General features: G+C 40.6%; 2 protein-coding genes across 3 annotated transcripts in view; one reads left to right on the top strand and one right to left on the bottom strand.

Annotated features, from left to right (window-relative positions):
* Positions 1-23,352, top strand: part of pebp1 (phosphatidylethanolamine binding protein 1) — a 136,991-nt gene that overhangs the window by 83,965 nt on the left and 29,674 nt on the right. The window lies entirely within an intron of this gene.
* ksr2 (kinase suppressor of ras 2) overlaps positions 1-23,352 on the bottom strand; it is a 79,383-nt gene that overhangs the window by 42,982 nt on the left and 13,049 nt on the right. For both annotated transcript variants that reach the window (XM_079572251.1, XM_079572250.1), the window contains 3 exons: positions 19,911-19,946; positions 18,465-18,963; positions 1,263-1,435 (listed from right to left, as the gene is read on the bottom strand). In XM_079572251.1, the coding sequence (XP_079428377.1) occupies positions 1,263-1,435; positions 18,465-18,963; positions 19,911-19,946 (708 nt within the window). The remainder of the gene's footprint in view (positions 1-1,262; positions 1,436-18,464; positions 18,964-19,910; positions 19,947-23,352) is intronic.

The raw sequence follows: 23,352 nt of genomic DNA on the forward strand, positions 1-23,352 counted from the left end.
GTTACTGTTGCCATGAAAGGTGTCAAACTGTGACTCACTGCTTACCCAAATAGATGCCATTCAAGTGATAAATTATAAACTAATGACAGAACACTCTCTTTGCCTGTTTGTTCAGTTGTATTTATGTGTTGCCCCATATCCGGAGGCGATTTATTCACAGCCAGTTCTCAGCCATAAACATGTACTTGTTAAGCTCTACCACTATTCAGTGCACTAAGTGAAAGTCATACATCACCTGTGCTCGACAGGCCTTCTTACATTACACTTCTGTGCGTTTCCTCATTCAGCTAATGGCTTCAGCAGTTACACATCTAATGTATCAGGCTGTCAGCATGCAGCAACGCACTACACGGCTGATTGTCAATTTTGGCATCTTGACAACTGTTGATGACGGAAAGTGATACCTAGGGGGTAGTGTTGTCACGATATTAAAAAACTGAATTTGGATACTGAACATAAAACTCAATTCTCTATACCGGTTTTGACACCAGGGCAAAATGACTAAATAAATCCGATTGGCCAATATATCGGACCGATATTTGGGGAGTTAACAATATCGGCTATCGACCAATCTAGTGTTGAAAAAGCCGATATTTCCGGGACCGAAAATGATAGCATTGGAAAGAGCAAAGTCAGGGCTTCAAAACGAGTCCTCCCACAACTCCCTAGGCCTCAGGGCAGGTGAGAAACATTGCAATAAAAATTGGTTAGCTTCAAGTTTGTTATCAAAGCTGGGACAGAAACTATGATTGGATCACCTAAAGCTGCAAGTTCCTTCCTGCGCTCTGGCAGCAAAGAAGGAGGGGCGGCTCTGTTCGAAAAGAAAGTATTGATACCTGCTTAAATAAATACCTAGTTTCGATACCACTTTTAGTATCGATTTAGCACCAAAGAATTGATTTTTCTTTAATAAATTCTACAAATTTTACCATATGCAGAGTCCACTAAATTGATTCAACAGGACATTTTTACACGCAGGTGCCCAACGTTTTGAGATTGGTTTAATTCTCTTCTTCAAAGGTTGTAAAGCGAGTACATCCCAGCGCAACAGGTGTTGAAGATTGCACAAATTTTAACACATAAAAGATGAAACAAATTCAATTCAACATTGTGGAACCATCAATTATAATCCAAATTCATGTTCAACATTGTGGACCAAGTGCCACTTTGGCTAATTTGACCGAAGCACGCCAACTTTCCAAATGAATAATTACACACAGAAGCCAAGTGAAAGTTGTGAGAGGTGAAAGTGGAGCACTTACTTGCAGAGGGAGTTTCGGCGTGCACAGGAGGAGTGGATGGGATAAAAGAGGGGAAGAAGAAGGAACGCAGAGAGCGCTCACTGTGGATTGGGGAGCGCTGGGTGGGCAGGTTCTCACAGCTGCCCACGCTGCTGTGGATCTTAAGGTTCAAGGGCTTGGTCTTCTTCTTGGCTCTGAAGGAAGAATCAAAACAACAACAATGTCAATTCCATTTTAAATGTACGTCATTGAAGACAAAGGGACAGTCAACAATTCAGGCATTGTATGGTATGTAGTAACATTAAATATATCTCTTAAATTGTGGAGAAAATGTAGATAAACCTTTTATTTATTTAATTCATAGGATCGCTCAGCCTTACTGTGGTGTGGGCCAGATGAACTGTGTGTGTGATAGCTGTAATTATGGGATTAGGCACTCATGATACTGCGTCACACTTCTGGCAGCTGCAGCCACAGCCAGAAGCTGACAAACTGGTCTGAGGCTCAGCCTCTAGATCCATAGACATGTGTAGACATTCAATCTACAGGACATTTTTGCACTTGGTTGCTTACTCCTCTGCAGCCCATGTCCACAAATTCTCCAAAGACAACTTACTTTTGTGCTATAAAACTGAGTTAAATTTCGCTATACATCTCAACACAACATTTTTTAAGGTTAAATAATTTATAACATTAACTATCAATATGATCATAAATGTAATCTCCTCTGTCTGTCCTCATTTGAGTCTGTAGTTATTGTTATTGCCTTATGTCCAGCAGTGTCTGTCTTGTACTGTATGTCAGGGGTTTACAACGTCAGGCACAGGGGCCAAATCCGGCCCTCAAGCATAAAACGTCTGAGATGATTTTAAGAAATGCCTAGAACTCTAACAATGTAGAAAAAACTGTCAAATCCCTGGCGTAATAACCTCTTAACCCACACCTACACAAGCACATTTTCTCCAGTTATTATCCAGATATCCAGGCATTACCCAAATGGAAAAGCTTCCTGAATAAAGAACAAATAGTGACAAAAACAAGACGTAAATGATGGTGAAAAAGCAACATCAACACAACACAAAAACGTTAAAAAAACACCACAACAAAGACCGCAAAAAAAGTGATGAAATAGTAACAAAAACACAACAAAAACAAAACGACGACGACAACACAGCAACAACACATGGAAACATGAGGAAAAATCTTAGATCAGTTTTGTAGGTCTTTCAAATGAGGTACACTGGATTGTAGACCGTAAGAAGTTTTTAGATTTGGGTAAAACCGAACTGGAGAACATGTGCTTCGTTAAAGTGGGATTTAAGAGGTTAAGACCCAATCATATACAGTACGATGTTCAACACTGGTGTTTTAGGAAAATGGTGCTTTACTTTGGGCCACAATTGGGAGGTTCAGCCTTTGGTGTTTTGATGAAAGAGAAAATCAGTCCTCGTCCATGTCTTGAGGTGTGGCTGATGATTGATGCATCTGTTTTCATGTCCTCATGCCAAGTTTGTATAAGAATGTTTTAGTGGCTTAATTACGTATCACTATAATTCTAGGTGTTGGATTTCTGAAAAGCTTCCACAAATATTTTAATTCTTTATAATTGACAGATTTATAGCCATTTCTTTGGCTATAAAGGAACAGCTCCTACGTTTGGAGTTTGGATGAGACAATAGATTTTTGTGTATCACATGAAACCGGAGCAATGGTTTGGACTGAGGTTTGTGTAAAAGATACGGCTCAGTTGATGAATCAGCTACATGTGTTTATTTATATTATGCAAAATAAAATAGAATAAAAAATTAATCAATTTAATGATTCGGGTTGGGCGTTTACAAGCTTTTGCTTTAGCCCACTCCTTTTGAGCAGAATTTCAACTGCTCAAATAAACAAATAAACTAAACTAAACTAAGATCGATCAATGTGAGAAAAAATATCAACAACTTCCTTATGATCCAGGCCTAAAGATATGGTATATAGATATAGTTAAAGTTGTGGTTAATCACTGAATAAAAACTTCTACCATGAAGACTGGGAAACATTCCACAAACTAAACCAATGAGGCCTGACCCTGTGGAGGAAGCCTTGACATTTTAATCAAAGTAAAGTCATTGGGACTTGAATCCCCTGAGAGTCTTTGCTCCTATGTCAGTCTCTTATTCCCCTCGCAGACACACACAATTAAACCTGTAATTCAGCCCAGCGCTCCACAGCCGTTTCCCGCACTGAGGGAGCAGCCCGCAGGTTAGCACGTCTACGGCACACAGGCAGCTTTTGACGCTCATTCGGATTAGCCCACTTTATGCCATTTGAATCTAAATGGAGGTATTCATCCTGTTGCATCGCGCGCCTTTATTCTCCTCTGCGATGATTTGAGCAGACTCGGACGGAAAATGAATGTCGGGCGAAGAGAGAGGATACCCACATTTTGAATTTGTAAATTCAAGCGGCCTGGTAAATGGACTGTCGACTGCGGTTAGTGCTTTTCAGACGCCCCTTTCCCCAAATAAAGTTAAGTGACAATCTTTTAGGTGTGAGAAAAGCAGTGTGTGACGATTCAAGTGCCAGGGGAATTCGGCTAAGTTATGAATAGATGAGAAACCCTTGATCTAGGCTACCAATCCACATTACGATATCCTTTTGAAGATGATAATCAGTCCATGTTTGTCACTTTTCCGTTTGGCTTAACACCGAACACCCCAGGGTTTTCCATATTGAATGATGAAACAACATCTAGTCAATTTACGTATTTTATACTTCAAGCATTGGCCCAGTTGAAGGTAAAATCGAAAGTTTATCCAACCCCAAGATAGTCAGAACCAAAATATAAAAGTATACTTGTGTTCAGTGTATGTTTTTGCACTTTCAGTCTTAAAAAAATAACTCAAGCTTCAATTCAAAGGCCAAAGGCAGATGCAATATTCAAGTCACTTCTCTCAGTACTTGCCTATACATCCACATTATGAATGCACGCTCCCTGCTGCACTCTCACAGAGGTGCTAATTACAAGGACACCTTCAGGTAAAAGTTTGAACATGAGCAACAATTTGAGGTCCTTACCATTAAAGCTAATTAGATGATCATTGTACAACTCTCTCTTCAGCAGGACCATACTGGCAGTCAAAGCTCTCAAGTCAGCCTAATTATGACTGGTTTCTCCACACTAAAATGGATTCCATCAGTATCCCCTCACTTTTGAGAACAGAAATATGCAGCGGCGTCTGCTGAGACCAATCCGAAGGGAGACGCACCCTGTTGCTTTTTATGCAAATGGGCCAGAGGAATAATATCTCTGGCAGCCACCGCTCGTTGGCGCTTTAATAAAATTGGTGGAGAATGAAACAGAGGTGGCTTGAATAATGATTACGACAGAGAGTTACTGTGAGCCTTTGGGTCGCTTTTATTCAAAGGAAGTTCACTTCTTCGCTTTTAAAATTTAACAGCTTTAAGACGATTCAGAGGAGGTAAATTTGCCAAACATAATCTTTTTTATTACAGCATAACTTTTGAATGCAATAAATGCAGAAATTATATGTTCATGTCAAGTTTTTCTTATGAGCTTTCACTCATGGGCCCGAGCTCACACATAAGCCGTTAATATGCATTACACTGAAAGAAAGTCATCTAAGGACTCTAATTGTTGTCACATTGAGGGTAATTAGAATTTAATGGCTTTTCATTTTGACCGTCCTTCAAATTGCAGCTCTCTCCATCCACTTTGCTAACAATACAACATACGACTTAAAGATGCCTCGCTGCAACTTTTTGAAAGTTTTTGTTGCGTCTTCTTTGAAACATTCTATTCATTCGTCAGTTGTAAAACACACAAGGAATCCTTTGAACATGTTAGCCTTAGCATGTTCAAAAGGATCCCTTTATTTTGTGTCACATTAAAAGAATTAGATGTATTGAAATGCCAAGGTTAGCCCAAAATGCAATTGAAGCTTTGCAGCTCTATCTTCTATTCTCTATCTGCATTGCCCCTTGGATTAGACTGTATGGAGGTAGGACTGTAGGACTGGAGCCATCGCACATTCTGAAATTAGAGTTGTTTAAAGGTTTTTACCAGAGTAATAATTAGGACTGGGTACCGTTACATTTCTTTTGATCTCGAGTCGTTTTGGTTGGAGGAAAAAGTGTGTCTCCACCCACTTAAATGTGCTAAGTCTGGAGTGGCAAGATCACAAAGTGCGATCCTACTAAGTGCAAAATGTTACGATATCGTCTGCTTTTGAGACACAAGATCGGGCCTAGTCTGGCCTTAGCCATCCGTAAACTCCGGTCAATTATAATTTCCCTACATGTACGTCTGGGTTTGATGTCAGTGGCCGCGTTACATCGGTTGAATTTCAACCTGTCAGTGAGCGGGGGAGGTGGATGTTGTAGGTGACGTCAAGTATTTGCGCCGCATTTGCTGGTTGTAGTTTGGCAATGGCGGCGGATACGAAAGTAATGGAAGCTCTTCAATCCGTTCTGGCTCGTCCGGAATGGTCCCAAGAGCATAGTTGATAGCTGCTTCACTCAATCGGGCGCATTACATACGTCACGAACAAACGCTAGCGAGAATCTGATCCAATCGTTTCAAAAGAGTTCACCCCTCCCACCTGATAACGGAGCTCAATTATGAACGTTCAGACCCTTGTATGAAATGCAATGAGTACGAGGGTATGGTAAAACCAGGCTAGATCGGGCCCATACTGTATACTAAAATATTTGTCATCTAGAACCAGAAAACAGAACAATAATGTGAATTTATTTAATAAATTTCTTCTAAATATACGTATATCATTTATTTGTGCTGAAATAACTGCCTTTAATGCTGTCCCTGGACCCGACAGGCATCAAAACTTGATGTCTAAAAATGCTATATTTTTTTGGGTATCTGCTTTTGATACTTTTATCGCAATCGTAGTAGAGATTTTCAAATACCTAGGCCTGGACTGCGTTGATAAAGTTGCAGATATTCAACCCAGACCAGTCCACTGGATAATACCTCAACAACTGATAGCCCAGTTTGATGGCATGAAGAATGATGGGGAAGGGAAATGGAAAGCACACTCTATACACAAGGCCACTTATTTATGATTTTGCTAACGTAACTATAATTACAGTAATAAGCTACACATTACTAGCCTGGTGTGCAGCGAAACCCAACCCTCTCACCCTGCTGTAAAGTCAGTAGTTTGGCTAGTTACTTCACATCACGTCACACATTTTAAATGCCACGATGAGTCGTCTGAACATCAAAGAATTTCATAGCAGTCGGTCACAGCAGAGGCCTGGACTCACCGCTGCTGCTGACGTCACTTTTACATATAACATCCTGTTTGCTACTGCACGTGTTCGGAGACGCAGTGAGGGCCATGCCTGTCTGTCACTGTGTGTGCGCGCCCACTGACTTCGTTATGCTTGTCAATTGAAGTGTCAGGGAGACGTCACCGGCTGATTACCTGTTGAGATGATGGCCGTTAATAAAACGCGGTAAAAGGAAAAAAGCCCCCGTTGGCCCTTGGTGGCCCTTGTTATCTCCTCTTTAGCTGTCAGTGTCTCCTGCGGGGATACGGGTGGGTGTCAGTGGGCTGTCAGAGCCAAAGGGGGAGGCACGGAGCTCTCACTGCGGGGACAGGTAAGAAGTATGTGTGTCTGTGCGCATGGAGTGGAAAGTGAACAAGACTCGGCGGACACGGTGAGGCACCCGAGGCTGAAATGAAAGCAAGATTGAAAATGAGCCAGAGAATGAGAAGGAGGAGGTGGACGGGGCGCTGACCAGAGGAATGGAGACGGAGCGCATGTGCGGCTGGAGCGGCACTGACAGGCTGACATGTCCAGGCTCAGGCGCACTGCGGAGCACAACCTGACAGGTTCACACAGGGCTTTTCTGGCACTGATGCCATAAGGGTTCAAAAAGACACATTTTGTTTGTAAAAACAAACAAAACAAAGATATGGGGTAATAATTCTGAAATGTAAAGGTATTTTTTCCTGTTTTATAACTTAAACAAGGGCCAAATACTCGGCTGAAACCTCCGTGTGCTTCCCAGCAGCATCAAGTCATAAACTAGACTGCAATGACAGCCTTTATTTGAACAAACAATGTGCTAATAAAGTGTCTTGTAGATGAAATCCAACCAACAAATTACCAAGCATTGTGCTTTCATAAGACACCTACACTTCTTCCTCCCAGCCATTCCAAGTAAATTACACAGTAATAACATGAGAAAAGACTCACTTAATCCTAATGCGACAGGCATTCTGCCTTGAGCCTCTTGTGCAAAGCTCCACAACTCTGAGGAGGAGAGTCAAAACAAGCCCCTGATGAGAGCCACAGATATAGATAGATGGATGGAGTGGGGTTGTCATGGAGATGGAGGGAAGCATTTGCGCCTCATAGACAGAGGAGATTTACTTAGTGCTGGCATGTGTTTTTCAGAGGCTATGATAACTACACTAATATTATGTTCTGTAATGTTATGTATCTTCTCCGCGGCTTGGTTAGTGTGTTAAATCCTGGATTTTGGAGTAATAAGATGAACCAAAACTGCACAGCTACTGGGTTTATCTTTTGTGCTCTGGTTACTTGTCAACATTAATATGGTGCCTGGGGGTAATTTGTTGACACCTCATTCAATCTCTGCTGAAGTGATACTAGGAAAGTGCTTCTTGCATCTTAATTAGGAGAATAATGTATTAAGAGAAGTGCCCATCTCAGGCTGCACCGTGCATTATGGGTAAGGTCAGTGTTTTGTCAACCAACAAACACTGGAAGATTGCCGAACGCAACGAAGAGAGCAATTTCAACTGCTGGAAAGTTGATGATTTAAAGCGTTTTTGTCATTGATTGCCTGTTACAGGCCTGTGCACGATAATAGACAGAAACTGAAGGAAGAACTGGCTGCCATTTGGACACGAAAAGATGACTGACCCCTTGAAGGAAACTGACTGTGGCCACCTTGCATGTCAGCTGATATTGCAGAACATTTGGTATGCAGGGATGAGAAATCGCCACTCCACCGACTTTGTAATGTCGTTTGTTAATAATAATAATGTGCAGTTTATAGAACATGTCAATATTGCAAATCATTTTCACATATATGAGGGCCTCCCTAAAACAAATACGTTTCCTGTCCAGTGAGGGAGGCCATTTTTTATTTAATAAAATCTTGGCATTGCCAACAGTACTAAGAAAAATAAAGATGATTTATGACTGAAAAATAAAACCCAGATGCAATCCTTTTTCTGTCCGTAGGGAGCTGGCCACACTAAGAGCCTTTATACCTACCCACATAGATTTTACATATAGTTTACATACATTTTTTTTGTTAGTGAAGTGATCTGATGGCGTACGACACGGCGAATTGACCGCTAATTTGAAACGTGGCAATTTATCCACTCCGCTATATTTAACACCACCGAATTTTGATCATTTAAAAAGTGACCATAGACCCATGTCCTGTCTTTCTACTCATTTCCCCTGTCTGCTATGGTCCACTACTACTGCCAACAAAGCAGCCGCCCTCTGTCTGTTCCCTTCGGTTTCAAGATATTGACAAAATAAATGTGTGCAAGAAACATCAGTGAAGGCTTAAAGTCTTTAAACCAATGCCTGTGAGCCTTACGGTTCACGGCCATGGCTCAATATACTTCAGTGTTCACAGTCCACCAGCTGTACTCGCACACAAATCTCAATGGCGGCGTGGTTTGTTTGGTAACTTTTGAAACCTTATACACAAACAATTCCAAATAAATCATGCATTTTACTTGCCAAGGTGTGCTGGAAACTACAAGCACTTGATCAGAATGCAATTGCCCAAACGTTCACCTCGCCGTATGTTTCTTAAAAGCACAGATTCACTTGGGTTGGGTGTATTGTTTACTCGGTTCACGCTAAATGATAGCATCGCTCACACTCTTAACGCCGTGCTTCTTGTGCGGATGGGGTTAAGTGGCGGTTCTCAATAAGCTTTTAAAGAAAACTAAGGTCAACAACAGTATGAGGCAGATATTATCAACGTCGACTCCCACTTCAGATACAAGATGAAAGGCTAGATATGACGAGCCGAGTGATGGATGGTGCCAATAACTCCTGTCGCGCTCGTCGGCTGGTAAACGGCGGTCCGATGTCTAATGAATGGTAAAACGCCTGTCAATAGAATCTGTGTCCAAGCGTCGTTTTGTCACTTCAAAATACATTATCCGCGCACTCAGGGAAGCAATAAAAACACAATTGTAAGGAGACTTTTAACCATTGAAATGATGAAGAACAAGGAAAATTGGATTGTGACCGAATTAATGAATGTCTTTGAACAATGTCTTTTCACAGACACTGTAATAATTAACTTAAGGAGAGTGTCTAATCACCAATTTCAGTTCTAGCCTGCCCACCCTCTCTTTGTTAAAGGTAAAATAACAAAAGCAGAATGCCCCCAGAGAAAAACGTAACTGTAGCGTTTACCCTATAAGCGGTGATGCCCTAAAATCCCATATAAATTCCGAATCATGATTCCAATCTCGGCAGCTGTGGACAGACAGATTTGTGAGTGTGGTTAAGGACTACTTGTTGACTTCCTCCCTCAGCTGACTTGTCATTAATGCTCCAGATGGACTAAGGCCTGATTAACATGGATGAGGTGGTGTCCTATTGTCCCACGTGTACACTATCTAACGGACACACAGGGTTCAATCCACAGTGCTGAGAATCCCGGACGTGTCCATTCATCTACATACTGCTGTGAACATCAAGGACTGTGCAAATAATTCAATTTGTATCATGTTGTGATTAGCTCGTTGGTCCATCTCATTTATCGGCATTGAACATTTTAATCAAAAAGTCCACAGCCGTTGCCTGTGGCTGTTACTGCTTATTGTTTGGAGTTCAGACTTTGGAGGAATAAAATGGAAACTATTGTGTTAATTAAATGGTATTGGAAAGGAAAGCATTCAGCTGTTCAAGTTTTACTTTGAAATGTCAGTTTATCTCATGAACCGTATGAGTAAAAGGCCATACTTATTTTTAAAACCTAAAAAAATCAAATGGAGATTACTCGATATCAGAGAATAAAAACTTTTTTTTTGATGCCTTGAAAATTGCATTTGAATGATGGCCACATTTCATCATAATGCAGTTGTCTCTTAATTGTTAACAGTTGTTTTCATCTACATCAGTTACTGTATTGTTTGTGTTATTCTCCGCAGATGTCTCTGATGTGAGCCAGTTCTGCTATTAGTGGAACACCAAGCTACTACATTCCAGGTGTTGTTCATTAACATGCATTTATTTTTTAAAGTAGAGAACATTTTTTCCACTACTTTATATTGATATTTTATTATTGACATTTAATTGATATGTCCCTTTGCACACAAAGTCCCACTACTCGCCCTTTCTCTTTGCATGTTACCATGGACACCACTTATTATATTAAAAATCCATATGAAGCACTTCTTCCAATTTAGCCAGATATACTCTACACAGGTTATGACAGCACAGGTTTCCATAGAAACTATGAAAGCAGGTACACGGACATGTTCAGCAGCACTTTACAATAAACTTAAGAAAAAAGATAAATCATATTTCTGTCATTGGTCTTTTCCTTTTAGTTACGTCTGTCAAAGGAGATAAACAAACACATTTTAAAATCATGAGAAAGACGGCAATTTCTTTGTTTTTATGTTTGGGAGATTACTCAGTTGAGTTTCGGTAACCTCACAGCTATATCAGAATTGGCTACAAAATGGTTCAAAATCATTTGGACTGCTTTCATTTTTCCCTTTTCAGATTTTCTTGTGAAGATTCCTATAATTGGGTATTTTTAACTGGATCAGATGCTGCTAAGTAAGTCATTGAGGTCCTCTCAAAAGATAAACATAATGAGAAGGAAACAGAGAAAAAAGGGGAAAGTGGGGGTAGCACAATACATAATGTGTACACCAGTTCACTGAAAGCAAACAGCTAAATTAGTCATGGAATAAATGCAGATTAGCTTCCCCCGAGCGCTGCATGGCCAAATTACCCCGAGACGAGCTGAGGGTGAATCACGCCAACCCCCGGCGCCGCGTGATTTAGTAGCAAACATCCAATTGAACAAGAAAGCGCTTAGCGTTCAAAAAAAGGGCTGTGAAAGTCTCATAAGGTGGCATCAACCATATGATGCATCCAGCAGGCGACACGAGAGGATGGGCCATAAACAAACACGCCCACCCTCCCAGAAGCGCCCAGGGCCCCGTGACGTGTCCGAGCGACAGGGACCCCGAACACATGGAAAAAAAAAAAAACCTCAGTTGGCCTTTTCGCGGCGCGTGTTACCGCTCATTAACATACGCAACAAGCTTCATTAATGACACTCCATCCCAGAGAGCTCTCTCCTGTGAAAAGGGCACAGGGAGAGGAGAGGGGGTGAGAGGACGAGCAGAAGGATAGGCGGCAGACGAGGCACAAAGTGGCCACGACGTAAGCAAAGGCGGGGGGGAGCAGCAGCTCTCCTGCTTTTTAAATGAAAGTCTGAGAGGTATCCGGGACACTTCAGCCTGCTTTTAAAGTTAACTGCTGTGACGTGCAGGAGCCTTTGAGAATAAAACATATAATCTGCAGATGTTTTGCTAATAATTTCAAATATTCTATGAAGCCACTCACCAAAAGCCGGAGTCTAAAAATATCCCCCCCGGCTTGTTTCATCTCAATTCATTGGTCTGGAGAGTCAAACAATTTCAAAATATACCAAAGTAACATCACTTCAGTTCAGTTCAGAGGCGGCACAGACTCAACATTATGATCTGCTGTTTGGTAATGATCAAAAAGCGGCCGTGAAAAGGACTAATTGAATATAGTAAGGTCCCTCTGACTCATATGAAGGTGACTATGAGCGCACGAGGATGTTCCATGTGGACTTTTATTTGGTGACTGCCCTGAAAAGATAATAGGTCTTCTAGAAAAACTGCTATGAAATGAAGATGAGGATTCCTGTTCTCTGTTAAATGCCATTGTTGCCGCGAACACAACGCTGATTGTGTTTGCCGGTGGGTGGATGAAGTCAGATGCAGGTGCTCAGTGGCAGCAGACTGATTGACTACACTGAATCATTCTCACATTTCAAAGTCAAATAAGCACTGCAGAAGAAGTAAAAAAAAATCATTTTGTATCCTGTTGTTGAGCTAATATGGAGAAGAAATATATAGCTCTAATAGGGCTGGGAGATGGGAACTAATAGTAAAATAAAACACTGAATCGTGATCTGTTAGTTAGAGCTATATTAATTTTCTATTTTCTTTAATCATGTAGTTCTTTGCTCAAACAGAGACACTTTCCCCCCCTGACTCCCTCTATTGATCAGCCTTGTTATAAGCTCTGAGTGACACAGGGGGATTTAACAAGAGACAGTGAAGTGTGAACTTTCAAAAGCAGTCGACGGCTTTAGTTCCGTCTTGGAAGCAATATAGACAGGAAGTGGAAGTGAATTGAGAACAAATTGAAATTGTGATCTTGGCTTGAGATATCAACAGTAATTATCATTATTATTATTGTGGTCATACCGCCTTTGCTCTGCCCAATCCCGTCAGACCTTGGAAGCTAAGCAGGGAAGGGCCTGGTCGGTACTTGGATGGGAGACCGTTTGGGAACACCAGGAAGCCTAGCGAATGTACTGAGTGAGTGAGTGGTTGGTGGTGGTCGGAGGGGCCGATGGCGCAGACTGGTTGCCTCGCTTCCGTCAGTCTACCCCAGGGCAGCTGTGGCTACAATAGTAGCTTACCACCACCGAGTATGGAGTGAACGAATAGTGCAATGTAAAGCGTCTTTGAGTGTCCAGAAAAGCGCTATATAAAACCAATGCATTATTATTATTATTATTATTATTATTATTATCTTTTTGAGCTCCACATAAACCTAATCTCAGAAATGTAAGCATATGTTTGCACCTTTCGACTGGTGATTTGCAAAAGTAATCCCTGTGAAGCATCAGACGCAGCAACCACGTAGCACATTTATCTGGTATAGGCAACATAAAGCTGCTCTGTGCACAATACGTGTGATAAAATCCACTAATCGTGGATTAATTGCAAATGAATTACACCGTATGTTTTGTCTGAACAAACTCCTGTATCTGGAGTGCACGTTACCGGAAAGGCAGAGCACGTCATCCCTGCCCAGTTCTGTTGGTCTCAGGCTACGCTCACAGATACTGTTTTTGTCCTCGCAGCTGTACGTGCTCACCATAAGAGCCAGTAACAACCACAATCAAGCACTCCAAACAAACAAGTGTTTGGTCATGTATGGACATGGATTTAGTATGAAACACAGTGCCTAGACTCACAGTATGCAGTTGGGCATTTCACATAAATTCATGAAATACTTATTAGTTTGTTAAAGAAATGTCTAGGCCTGGTATTAATAATTAATTAATTAACTGAGATTAACCATGAACTATCAAATTTTAAGTGTGATTTGTGGAGATAATATTTCAGTTATTCTGTTTATAATCTTGTTTAACAATGTTTAACAATTCATTTGATCCCAGACACTAAACTATGTACAATTTGTTATGAGACCCAAGGACAGCATCTCAGCTGCCTGAGAATTGAATGCTATTTATTTATTTTGACATGTACAGGGCTGTAACAACTATATAATTGGGTGTGAATCTCAGTGACTTCCTTGACAGTCTGTGAGAGACATGGGAAGAGCTCTGAACGAAGCATGTTGTCTCTCTGATTTTGTGCTCTTCTGATTGTTGCTCTTGGTAATAAATCTGGCTTTGGACATGATCCACTACTCTCCGGGAGTTTTCTGGTCATATTTTAAACTTCCACAGATTATTCTGATCAAATAATTAATCAATTGACAGAACTACTTCTTTGTTCTTTATCTGACTTTTGTTCCTATAATGTGAGCTAGACACCCATGTGCAATCTAATATAACACCCCTTGATTGAAATGATGAATAAATCATTTACAGTTGGAAATATGTAGAATTAATACAATTAAAGCCCTTCTTATTTTGCAAACTGTGGAGAGCAGGAACAGACTTTTCAAAAGTAAACAATCAAGCTCCTCCCCTCCCTCCTCATTGGACCTGACAGGCCGGATCTCAGGAAAAGCTCGTCGATTTTGCACTTTTTTACAAAGAAAATCGTAATATATTTAGACTTCCAGACGATCACTTTAATAACGTAAACAATTACTTTCATGTGACAAAGTTGGTGAAATGCTTGGGACCTGAGCAGGGTTTTTGCTTAACTTTATTAATCACATCTAAGCTAGGTTTATAGCTTGTGCACTGCAGGACACGGTGTCTCTTTGCAGGCTTCTGAGTGGAAAGATGATTAAAATGTTGAAGATCTATAATAGGTTCTGTTCAAACAAAAGGTATTGCCATAGGAACAGGAATCATACACAATAATTAATAGCACATAACAGGGGAAACTAAACACTAAGGGGGTAATTTATTGAAACTGATGCTAAATAATAGCGAGTGGAACCTGGAAAAATGGATACAGCTATCTGTGGGCATGTTGCACCATATTTAACATTTGAAATTGCCTATATTCCAGTATTTGGGCCCCAAATCTGGAACATACACGAGAGCATGTTGCAAATGTGCAAATGCCTCTGCTGCTGATCCACTTTTGCACATGCTATTCGAAGACTGCTGATTCAACCCAAGCTCCAGACAAGTGGCTACAGTCACTGTGTCTTTTGGCAAAACTCTTCACCAATCTTGCCTCTCGTATTGAAATGAATTGGTGTGTAAGTAACATGATGGTGGTCAGAGGGGCAGTATCGGCTGTTGTTCTAGAAATAAAATTGGAAAAGTGGTTTGTTAGCATATATAAATACCATATTTGGTTTCACTACAACAAGAAAGACCCCAGTTCGCACCATATAGCATATATAAATACCATATTTGGTTTCACTACAACAAGAAAGACCCCAGTTCGCACCCTATAAAACAGCATGCACAATCCTCAAAACCACTTTCCCCATTAAAAGTAAAGAGAAAAAATGGCTGAAAGAAAAGGTATATGTTGTTCCGATAGGTGCAAATAAACAAAACACAAAGCATTTGGATGCTCAGGAGAAGCCGTGACATGAATGCTTACCCAATAGTGATGATCAACAGAAAGTACAAACTGGTGAAACCATTTGTATCTTCCTCAATCCTGACACATAGCCCCGAGACGCAACGCTCATTTTGCATGCAACTGACACTCTGACTCTCTCATCACCCAGCTCTGTGCTTGATTATGCAGTAATAGTGACATTTTAGGCCATATCTCATTAGGATAAGGCACAAGCCTGTCTCCAGAGGTCACAAGGTAATCCCAGTTACCGTGTCCCGACCACAGTGCCAGCCAATTATCACAAGACAACGAGGAGTAAAGTAGCACCACAAGCTTATTAAAATCCTCAGGTTGCCAATGTGGGAAACCATACTTGAGATATGTCAAGTAATGGTGAGAAATTTTGGAAATGGTTTATTTCATTTGTTTGATTTAGTTTTGTTACAGGAAGTGCAATGCAATCAGCACAAAAAATAATAAGTTAGTTATAAGTTGTATGCAGGCAGGGACAGATGTTTTTTTTTTTTTTTTGTGGTCTGGTATTTCATTTGGTACAATCTAATTTAACAGGAACCTTTTCATTTGACCTTTATTTAACCAGGAAAGTTCCATTCAGATTCACATTCTCTATTTCAGAGTTCTTCCTCCCTAATGTATGTCCAGTAGTGGTAGGGGGAAATTGAAGCCTAAGCAGCGAGAACTTGTAAACGCCACACGGGGCCACAAGGACGCCACACGGGGGCCCACCTGGCCTGACATCAAACCTACAACCTTCCGCTGTGAGGCAAACCTGCTGCCCATCATTTTGCAGAACTTATCATCAGATACATAACCATGCTTGCAGAAGTGACTGATTTTGATTTATTAGTTTTCTTAAAGGAATACTAATACTTACTGATATGTTCTTACCTGAGCTTAGAAAAGTTGCTGTGTACCTGTCTGGTCTTTGTGCTTAGAAGCGATCAAGCTCTTCCATATTTTCCCTATTTAAATACAGTTACGTGAGTAGTTACATGATCCAAATATAGTTACACAAAATTAAACATGTTGATTGCCTAAGCGGATAAAAAGGGGTACTATATTGTAAGGCGTAATAACACCTTAGGAGCACAGCTTGGTCGCTTCTAACTTCACCCCCGTTGGGCCCCATAGAGGAGACATGTTTGGAACATACAGCGCATCAACTCGTCTAAGCTCAGATAAGAACATATCTCAGTACAGAAAAAGGGTGGCCTGCTCTTTTAAAGTTGCATTATGCAACTAAAAAGACAACTACATTGACCTTTTTGTGACCCATTGGCTGTATGGAGCATCATTACTGTGATGGAAAGTAAAGGCGCCATGATAACAACTCAAGCAGCCGCACTGAAAGCAGCCGCACTGAAAGGTCAAATATGCACACAAAAACCCCCAAAAAACAACAACATTCTTCACATAAAAAGTTCGATAATGCACCTTTAAAGTTCACAGTACGGTAAATTGCCGACCCCCCCAAACCAAAACAAAAAATAAAAAAAGCCAAACACAAATCACTCCAGGATGGCACATGTTTTTCAGTCCGGGAACATCACGTCACCTACAATCGTTGTCCTGGGTGGTTTATTTATCAAAACTTTCAGCAAAGAAAACAGTCTCTAAGAGCAGCAATTTGTTCTTTTCAGCTTGCTCCATCACAAACATGCGCCGGCTCAAAGCTAAAGATGAATTTCGTGGCTCTCTGTTACTTGTTTAATAAAAAAAAAAAGTCACTGTTGTATTATTATTTGGATTATATGGTACTGCATTGTTTTTCAAGAAACTGACAAAGTGACATCCTGCACATGTCTGAACCTGGTTATCTATACAAACACCAAGGTCAGTTATCTCACATTTGTCCAAACACATTTGAAAAACAAAAAAAGCAAAAACAATTGTAATTTCGTTAGCCCCATCCCCAAAAACTACAAGAGAAAAGCATGCTGTGATGTCATCTGAACCCAGGCCATGCCAGTCATGCCGCTGCAATAACAACTCGACACTTTCCCGCTCCTTTCAACCAATTCTGATGAGAGACACTTGGCTCTCTGAAGATTTCAGCAGAGCCGCTCTCCCTCGATGAGTGGCGACATTTCCAGACACAAACAGATCATTGATTAGAGGAGCTGAGGTCCTTGCCTGCAGAATATCAGTGCTCAGGGACCGGTAATCAATTCTCTAATGCCGTTTCGAACTATTCTCCGCCGCAATGATCCACTCCGCATTGTGCCTGTAAGCGCCCACGGAGCCACGCAGACAGCCGTGTGAGGGACAGGGCTTTGTCCACAGGCAAACACACAACTGCCCAGATGCCCATTGCGAAAGCACAGGACAAACTTTCAAATATTAACTTAACCACATGTAGCGGTGATAGGGCACTGTCATCTAATGGCATTATCAAAATGAGCGCCAGTCTCCTGAGGCTGACTCTGGTTCCTGTTTGTGGCTAAATCGGATCAGCATAGCACCAGACGCAGACATGGCCGGTCAGGAACTCAGCCCAGGGCCCCTTATCTGCCCGCACCCACTGCCTGCTGCTTCAGCGTAGCTCATCAGGTCCCCCTAAGAATTAATCGGATTGGCAGCACGGAAGTTATGCAGCACGAAGCACATGGAACTCTTGGTGAGGTCTTTTTTTTCTCCCCTGCGCAATTAAGACTGAATGAAATTAAATCAAACTAGCTGTAAGAACACACAACTTATGGAAAAATGAGGTCTAATTATAAAATTCCAAAGGTGGAATTAGTGTTCCCCATATGCACTTTTATAAGCATTTTGGAAACAGTTTAGAGCTACTACTGTAAGCACAAAACCAAAACCTTCCTCATGTTTTCCTCGAGTTTGTTTACTGGTTATGGAACAAACAATAACAGAAAACCTTGTGGGAATATAAAGACAAGCAAAGACAACAAAACAAAAAATGACTAAAAATGGAAAAATACAGGTTATCGTGAATCACAAGGCCATAAAAGCATCTGGACAAATGCCTGAAGTTTGTCAACAACAGACTTTGGGGGACTCTGATCGAGTTTGTTGAACCAGACAGCACAGCTCAGTCTTGCGTGCATGATGCTTAGGCTGTGACTCATGTGTATGATTGCTTTTGAAACTATTGTACTCTTACTCTGTTTTTAAAAGCGCGTGTGCAGTGGCTTACTTTGGCGTCTGCGTGTCGTCCACTCGATTGCCCAGCTGGAACTCATGGGACTTGCTGCGGTGCAGAGCGGTGAAGCCGGGCAGCAGGTGAATGAGTTTTCGGCTGGGTGGAGGTGGTGTTCCTGGAGCCTTCAGCTTGTTGCGTCTCCTTAGTGGGGGGGTGCCAGGGGGGGTCATGGTGTTGACCACCAGCGGAGTCCTTGGAGGGGTGTGGCCAAAATGTCTCTGTCGAGGGGAGGGGGGCAGGGAGCGGTGTCCAGAGTCCAAAGGGGGCAGTCCCAGTGTCGGACTGTCCACTGTAAGCCGGTCGGCGAACAGCGATGAGGGTACGGCCTGGGGGCTGTGGCACATGTGCTGGCTGTACTTGGACTGGAATTTAGGGCTTTGGGAAAGCTGGAAGCGGATCCACTGACTAGCTTCAGGCTGACACAATGTAGGGGTCTCTTTCCCCGTTTCAGTGGCCGGCCATTGGATGGACCAGTCCTGCTTGGTCTGGTTCCCTGTGAAGAGAACAGATGAACACCACTTTTATTTGAGCCACCTATTAACACATAACATAATAAGATAAAAGTGAGGTATCACTTTATTTTACAGTACCTTGATAAATTGTACCTAACTAAATTTAGTACAATGTAATGTGCTCTGTAACAATCTGTAATAATGGAATAACTTGTATGAGTACTTTGTAAGTACAAAATGCAAAAGGACATGATGAGACCCCGAGGGTTAGAGCTTAAAGAGACTAGATGCAAGTTGGTCATTTTATGCTCACTACTGCCACCTCAGGTCATACTTGTAACTGCAGTCTAAGCTCGTGCATGACGGCAATTCGGACCTGAAGTAACAACATTTTGAGTGACAGTGCAGGATTTTAGAGGCAGTTGTGAACAGGTCTGGGCTCATTCTACACATTAGGACATGGCTGGAACATGTAGGGGGATGAAAATACTTAGTTTTATCTTTTTAAAACTCTGTATAGTCCCTTTAAGGTTAGGTTTAGAGTTAGAATTATGTCTTAATACCTTATGTACCTACAAAACTACAAATACATATTATTCCATTGTGTATCTTACCCATAGGTACAACTTATTACACATCGTTACAAAGCCCATTACACTGTACTAAATTTAGTAAGGTACAATGTATCAAGGGTAGTGTAAAACAAAGTGCTACCAAAAGGGAATTTATCAATGTAACAAAATACAGTAGATGTTGCATTACTAAAGTCATCCTAGCAGCAGAACTGAACCACACTATGACACTGATACACGTATTTTTGCATGACTGAAGGGACCAAAACATGGAGAAAAGTCAAAACAACTCAAAGAGAATGAGTCATCACTTCATCAATCGCACATCTCTCAAAGTAAACTTAAAGATGAATGGTTAAAAAACAAGGAATGTGGTGAAATCAAGTGCTGTGGAGTTCAGATAGACAGTACTTTACCTCCGTCATTGTGCAATTTATCCTCCTCCAGTTGTTCTTTAGAAAGACACAAAAAGAATGTTTATTGATTGAACAGAGACACAGCTGAAAAGGTTTGCAATACCATACTATCCTTCTGCAGCTATGCATATCAAAGAGGTTATTCAGCAGACAAAGCACCATATTGGTTGAATTGATCAGCAGATGCTGTTTTTCAAGCTTGACTCGGATTGACCCCACAATCTTCTGTAGAGCTGCTGACCGCAAACCACTATTTATGCAAATGTTACACAACTACCCTGCAATCTATGCCATTTTCTTCACCCGAGTGTGTCATTATTTTTCTTCCTGGTGACATTGTCTCCAAGGAACAAAATGTATATATATATTTTTTTTTAAACATCTTCAAACACCAGCTCCTGCAACATCTTAAGACCCTCAGCAAACATTTCTTACAAAATGTCTCAGGAGAATCACAGGAGCCGAAGGCTAAAATCCTACAGTCATTGTTTTGAAAAAAAATACAAAAATTCCCTAGGGACTTCACTGATATACATATCCAAACACATGGCTATATGCTCTATAGTTTCTATTAAAAAGTTGGAAATAAACTATAACGGTGCTCCCCGCAGATTCTTGTAAAACCCAGTGTACTAGGAAAATGTGAATTAAAATGTACCTTTACCTTTAATAATGTATTCAACTAAAGTATAAAAAAAATGTTTACTCCCCTTATCCATGTTCTGATGTTGGCATGACAAAAAGTCACACCAGGACTTTTTCCTTGTTGGAATAATCCTGAATGATCAGTCTTTCTCCTTCTCAAACTGCTCATGTGCCAATGAGCAGCTATTGTTTTTAGCTGCATTTACACTGATTTGATCTCCTGTGTGAGTCTAGGACAGACCTGGGCAAAATAGAGCCACAACTTATGGAGCATAAATTCAAGTATGTAAAAAAAAAAAAAGTAAGTCTCTAGCCCATTCCTATTCGGAGTTATGATTTTTTTTTTAAATTACCAGAATGCTCACTCCAGCCACTAGGGCGCAGATTAAAAAGAATAAAAGGAAAGAATTCCATCTGTGAAATGGACAGTCTGCCCCTGGGCAGCTGTGGCTACAATAGTAACTTACTACCATGGAGTGTGGAGTGAATGAATATTGACTACAATGTAGCAGAGACTTGTGACACAGGCTTGTAAAGTGCAATAAGTGTAAGACGTTTTTATGAGGCTACAGTCCTGTCGGGCTCATTATTATTCCTTTAAATGAAAAAAAGTCCTCAAAGTATTTTCCCAATCAAACATTTTTTTTTATTTTGGAGCTTTTGTTTATGGACCCCGACGACACACTCCCCATCTATTATACATATATCCCGATATAGGTTTGAGTTATTGTTGGTGCGACAGTCCGACTCAATTCAGGCTTCTCATGTGGCACCTTATGAAAATTAATTGCCCACCCCTGGTCTAGGAGGTATTTTGTATAATTAAAGTTGAACAACTTCTATCTTTTTCCAGTGTTTTTATAAAGGATTATTAAGGGCCACTGTGGACTGGATTAAAAACAAAGTGAGGGATATAATTGTATTACTTTGGTAATTATGCATGACGGTCATTTCTGTTTTACAGCTTCAAAATATTGTTCGACACACTGCTTTTCGATTCCTCTTACGCTTACACAACCTGTCAGCAGCACACCATTGTAATTAACACCCTGGATATTAGTCAGTAGGGCCTCTCCACTCAAGCTGTGCCTGCACTCACTGTCCCTGAACCCCCACATCTGACGGATTCTAACCCTTCTGAATGACATGAAGATGACGACACAAGAGGACGCTGGGGGAAGTTAAGAAAGAGAAAGAGTTACAACACGGACAAACAATTTTAAAACAAACACAATGAACTGATGATACTAGCGCTGGGCAAAAAAAAGAACGAATAAAGGAAGTTCAATTTGACCCCATGCGAAATCTAATCAACTGCCCCAGAGGAGTTCGCAGAATTGAGAATGAGATTCCAGAGGGGAGCTGAAGTAATCAGAGCTCGCAAGGACACATGGGTGGCCATTTAATATTGTATACTTGAATTACTATGCAACTAATTTGACCTTTGATTTGAACATTCATTTCTTTTTGCATGATTACTTTCACTTCCTTAAAATCAAACTAAGTATAATAAGGAAATGTTATTTATTTTAACAGAACAATGAGAAACACTGATCAAGTTTAATGTTCAACCAAATGTGAGAACATTTAGTTCAATCTAGTAAAATGAAAACAACATTTAAAAAGACGCCGATGTTTCACTCCCCCATGTTATATTGACTTTGAAATAGACTTTCAATCTTTAGCTAGGATCTGGGGAGATAATAATGCTCGTGTCCATCTGTGAGCAAGCTTGTGTCTGTTTTTGTAATGTACTTAAAGTGCATAGGACAGGTTTTAATGCTTTTGACAATATGACTTATTTAGATGAATGAATTTGTTTTAAGTAAATAATGATTTTATTTCAGTGAAGCAGCAAATTGATGAAGAAATGTTGGGCAGAAAGGTTATTTTTATTTGCATAGATAAAGGTCCATAACAGTTGCATCTCTAGAATTGCTCATATATGGTCATGTTTGAAAACAGTAAAGGGGTAAACAATTTTGAGAAAAATCTAAACTTTCTTTAATTATTCAAAAACTGCAAATGCTAAATTATGAATATAGTTTTCTACTACCGTAAATAAAGATATAAAGACATGGGGAGGAGTAAAGTAGTTCAACAGCCCATAATAACATAAATAACGGAGAATGCTAACATGATGCTTCACGTGAGCATTGTGCTAATGCTAACACTAGCTAGTGCTAGCAATGACTGCCGTTTCTTTTTTTTGCTTCTACTGAACAATCTGCTGTGAATAAACATCCATATGGACCCAATTTAGACTTGACTTTATTTGTATGTGATAAATATGTTTACATTTCGGCAGAAAATGACACAAAAAAAAGGGAAAAACTGTGTTTCCTAAAATATTCTATTGTCCCTCTCGGTGAGGCCACGCCCCCTTGTATGACACGATCTGTATAACATAGTTGGCACTGCAACAGTTTAAAATGGTTGTCCTCTATGTGTGTCACTTCCTGCAGTGTCCAATAAGGAAGTGAAACTATAAACAACACAAAAATGGTCAAACTAAAGAAAGTTGGGTACAATTTTAAGCAAAATCTTAAACATAATTGTGTTAACTATTTTTTAGCAAAAAATGGGTTTAATGTGTCAAATGCACTTAAACACCATGCTAGACCAATGCTTAAGGCAAATCTACCTATGGGCGCTAATAAACCTAATCAAGGGTGTTTCCTTATGGCTATTGTTGTTAGAAAAGTCTGGAATATAAACGGCTAAACCTATACAAAAAAAAAACAATTACATTTTCAGAATAAAGAAGACAAATAACAAGATGTGATGGAGACCAGGT

This window comes from Gobius niger, assembly GCF_951799975.1.
Source record: "Gobius niger genome assembly, chromosome: 1".
Classification (NCBI taxonomy): domain Eukaryota; kingdom Metazoa; phylum Chordata; class Actinopteri; order Gobiiformes; family Gobiidae; genus Gobius; species Gobius niger.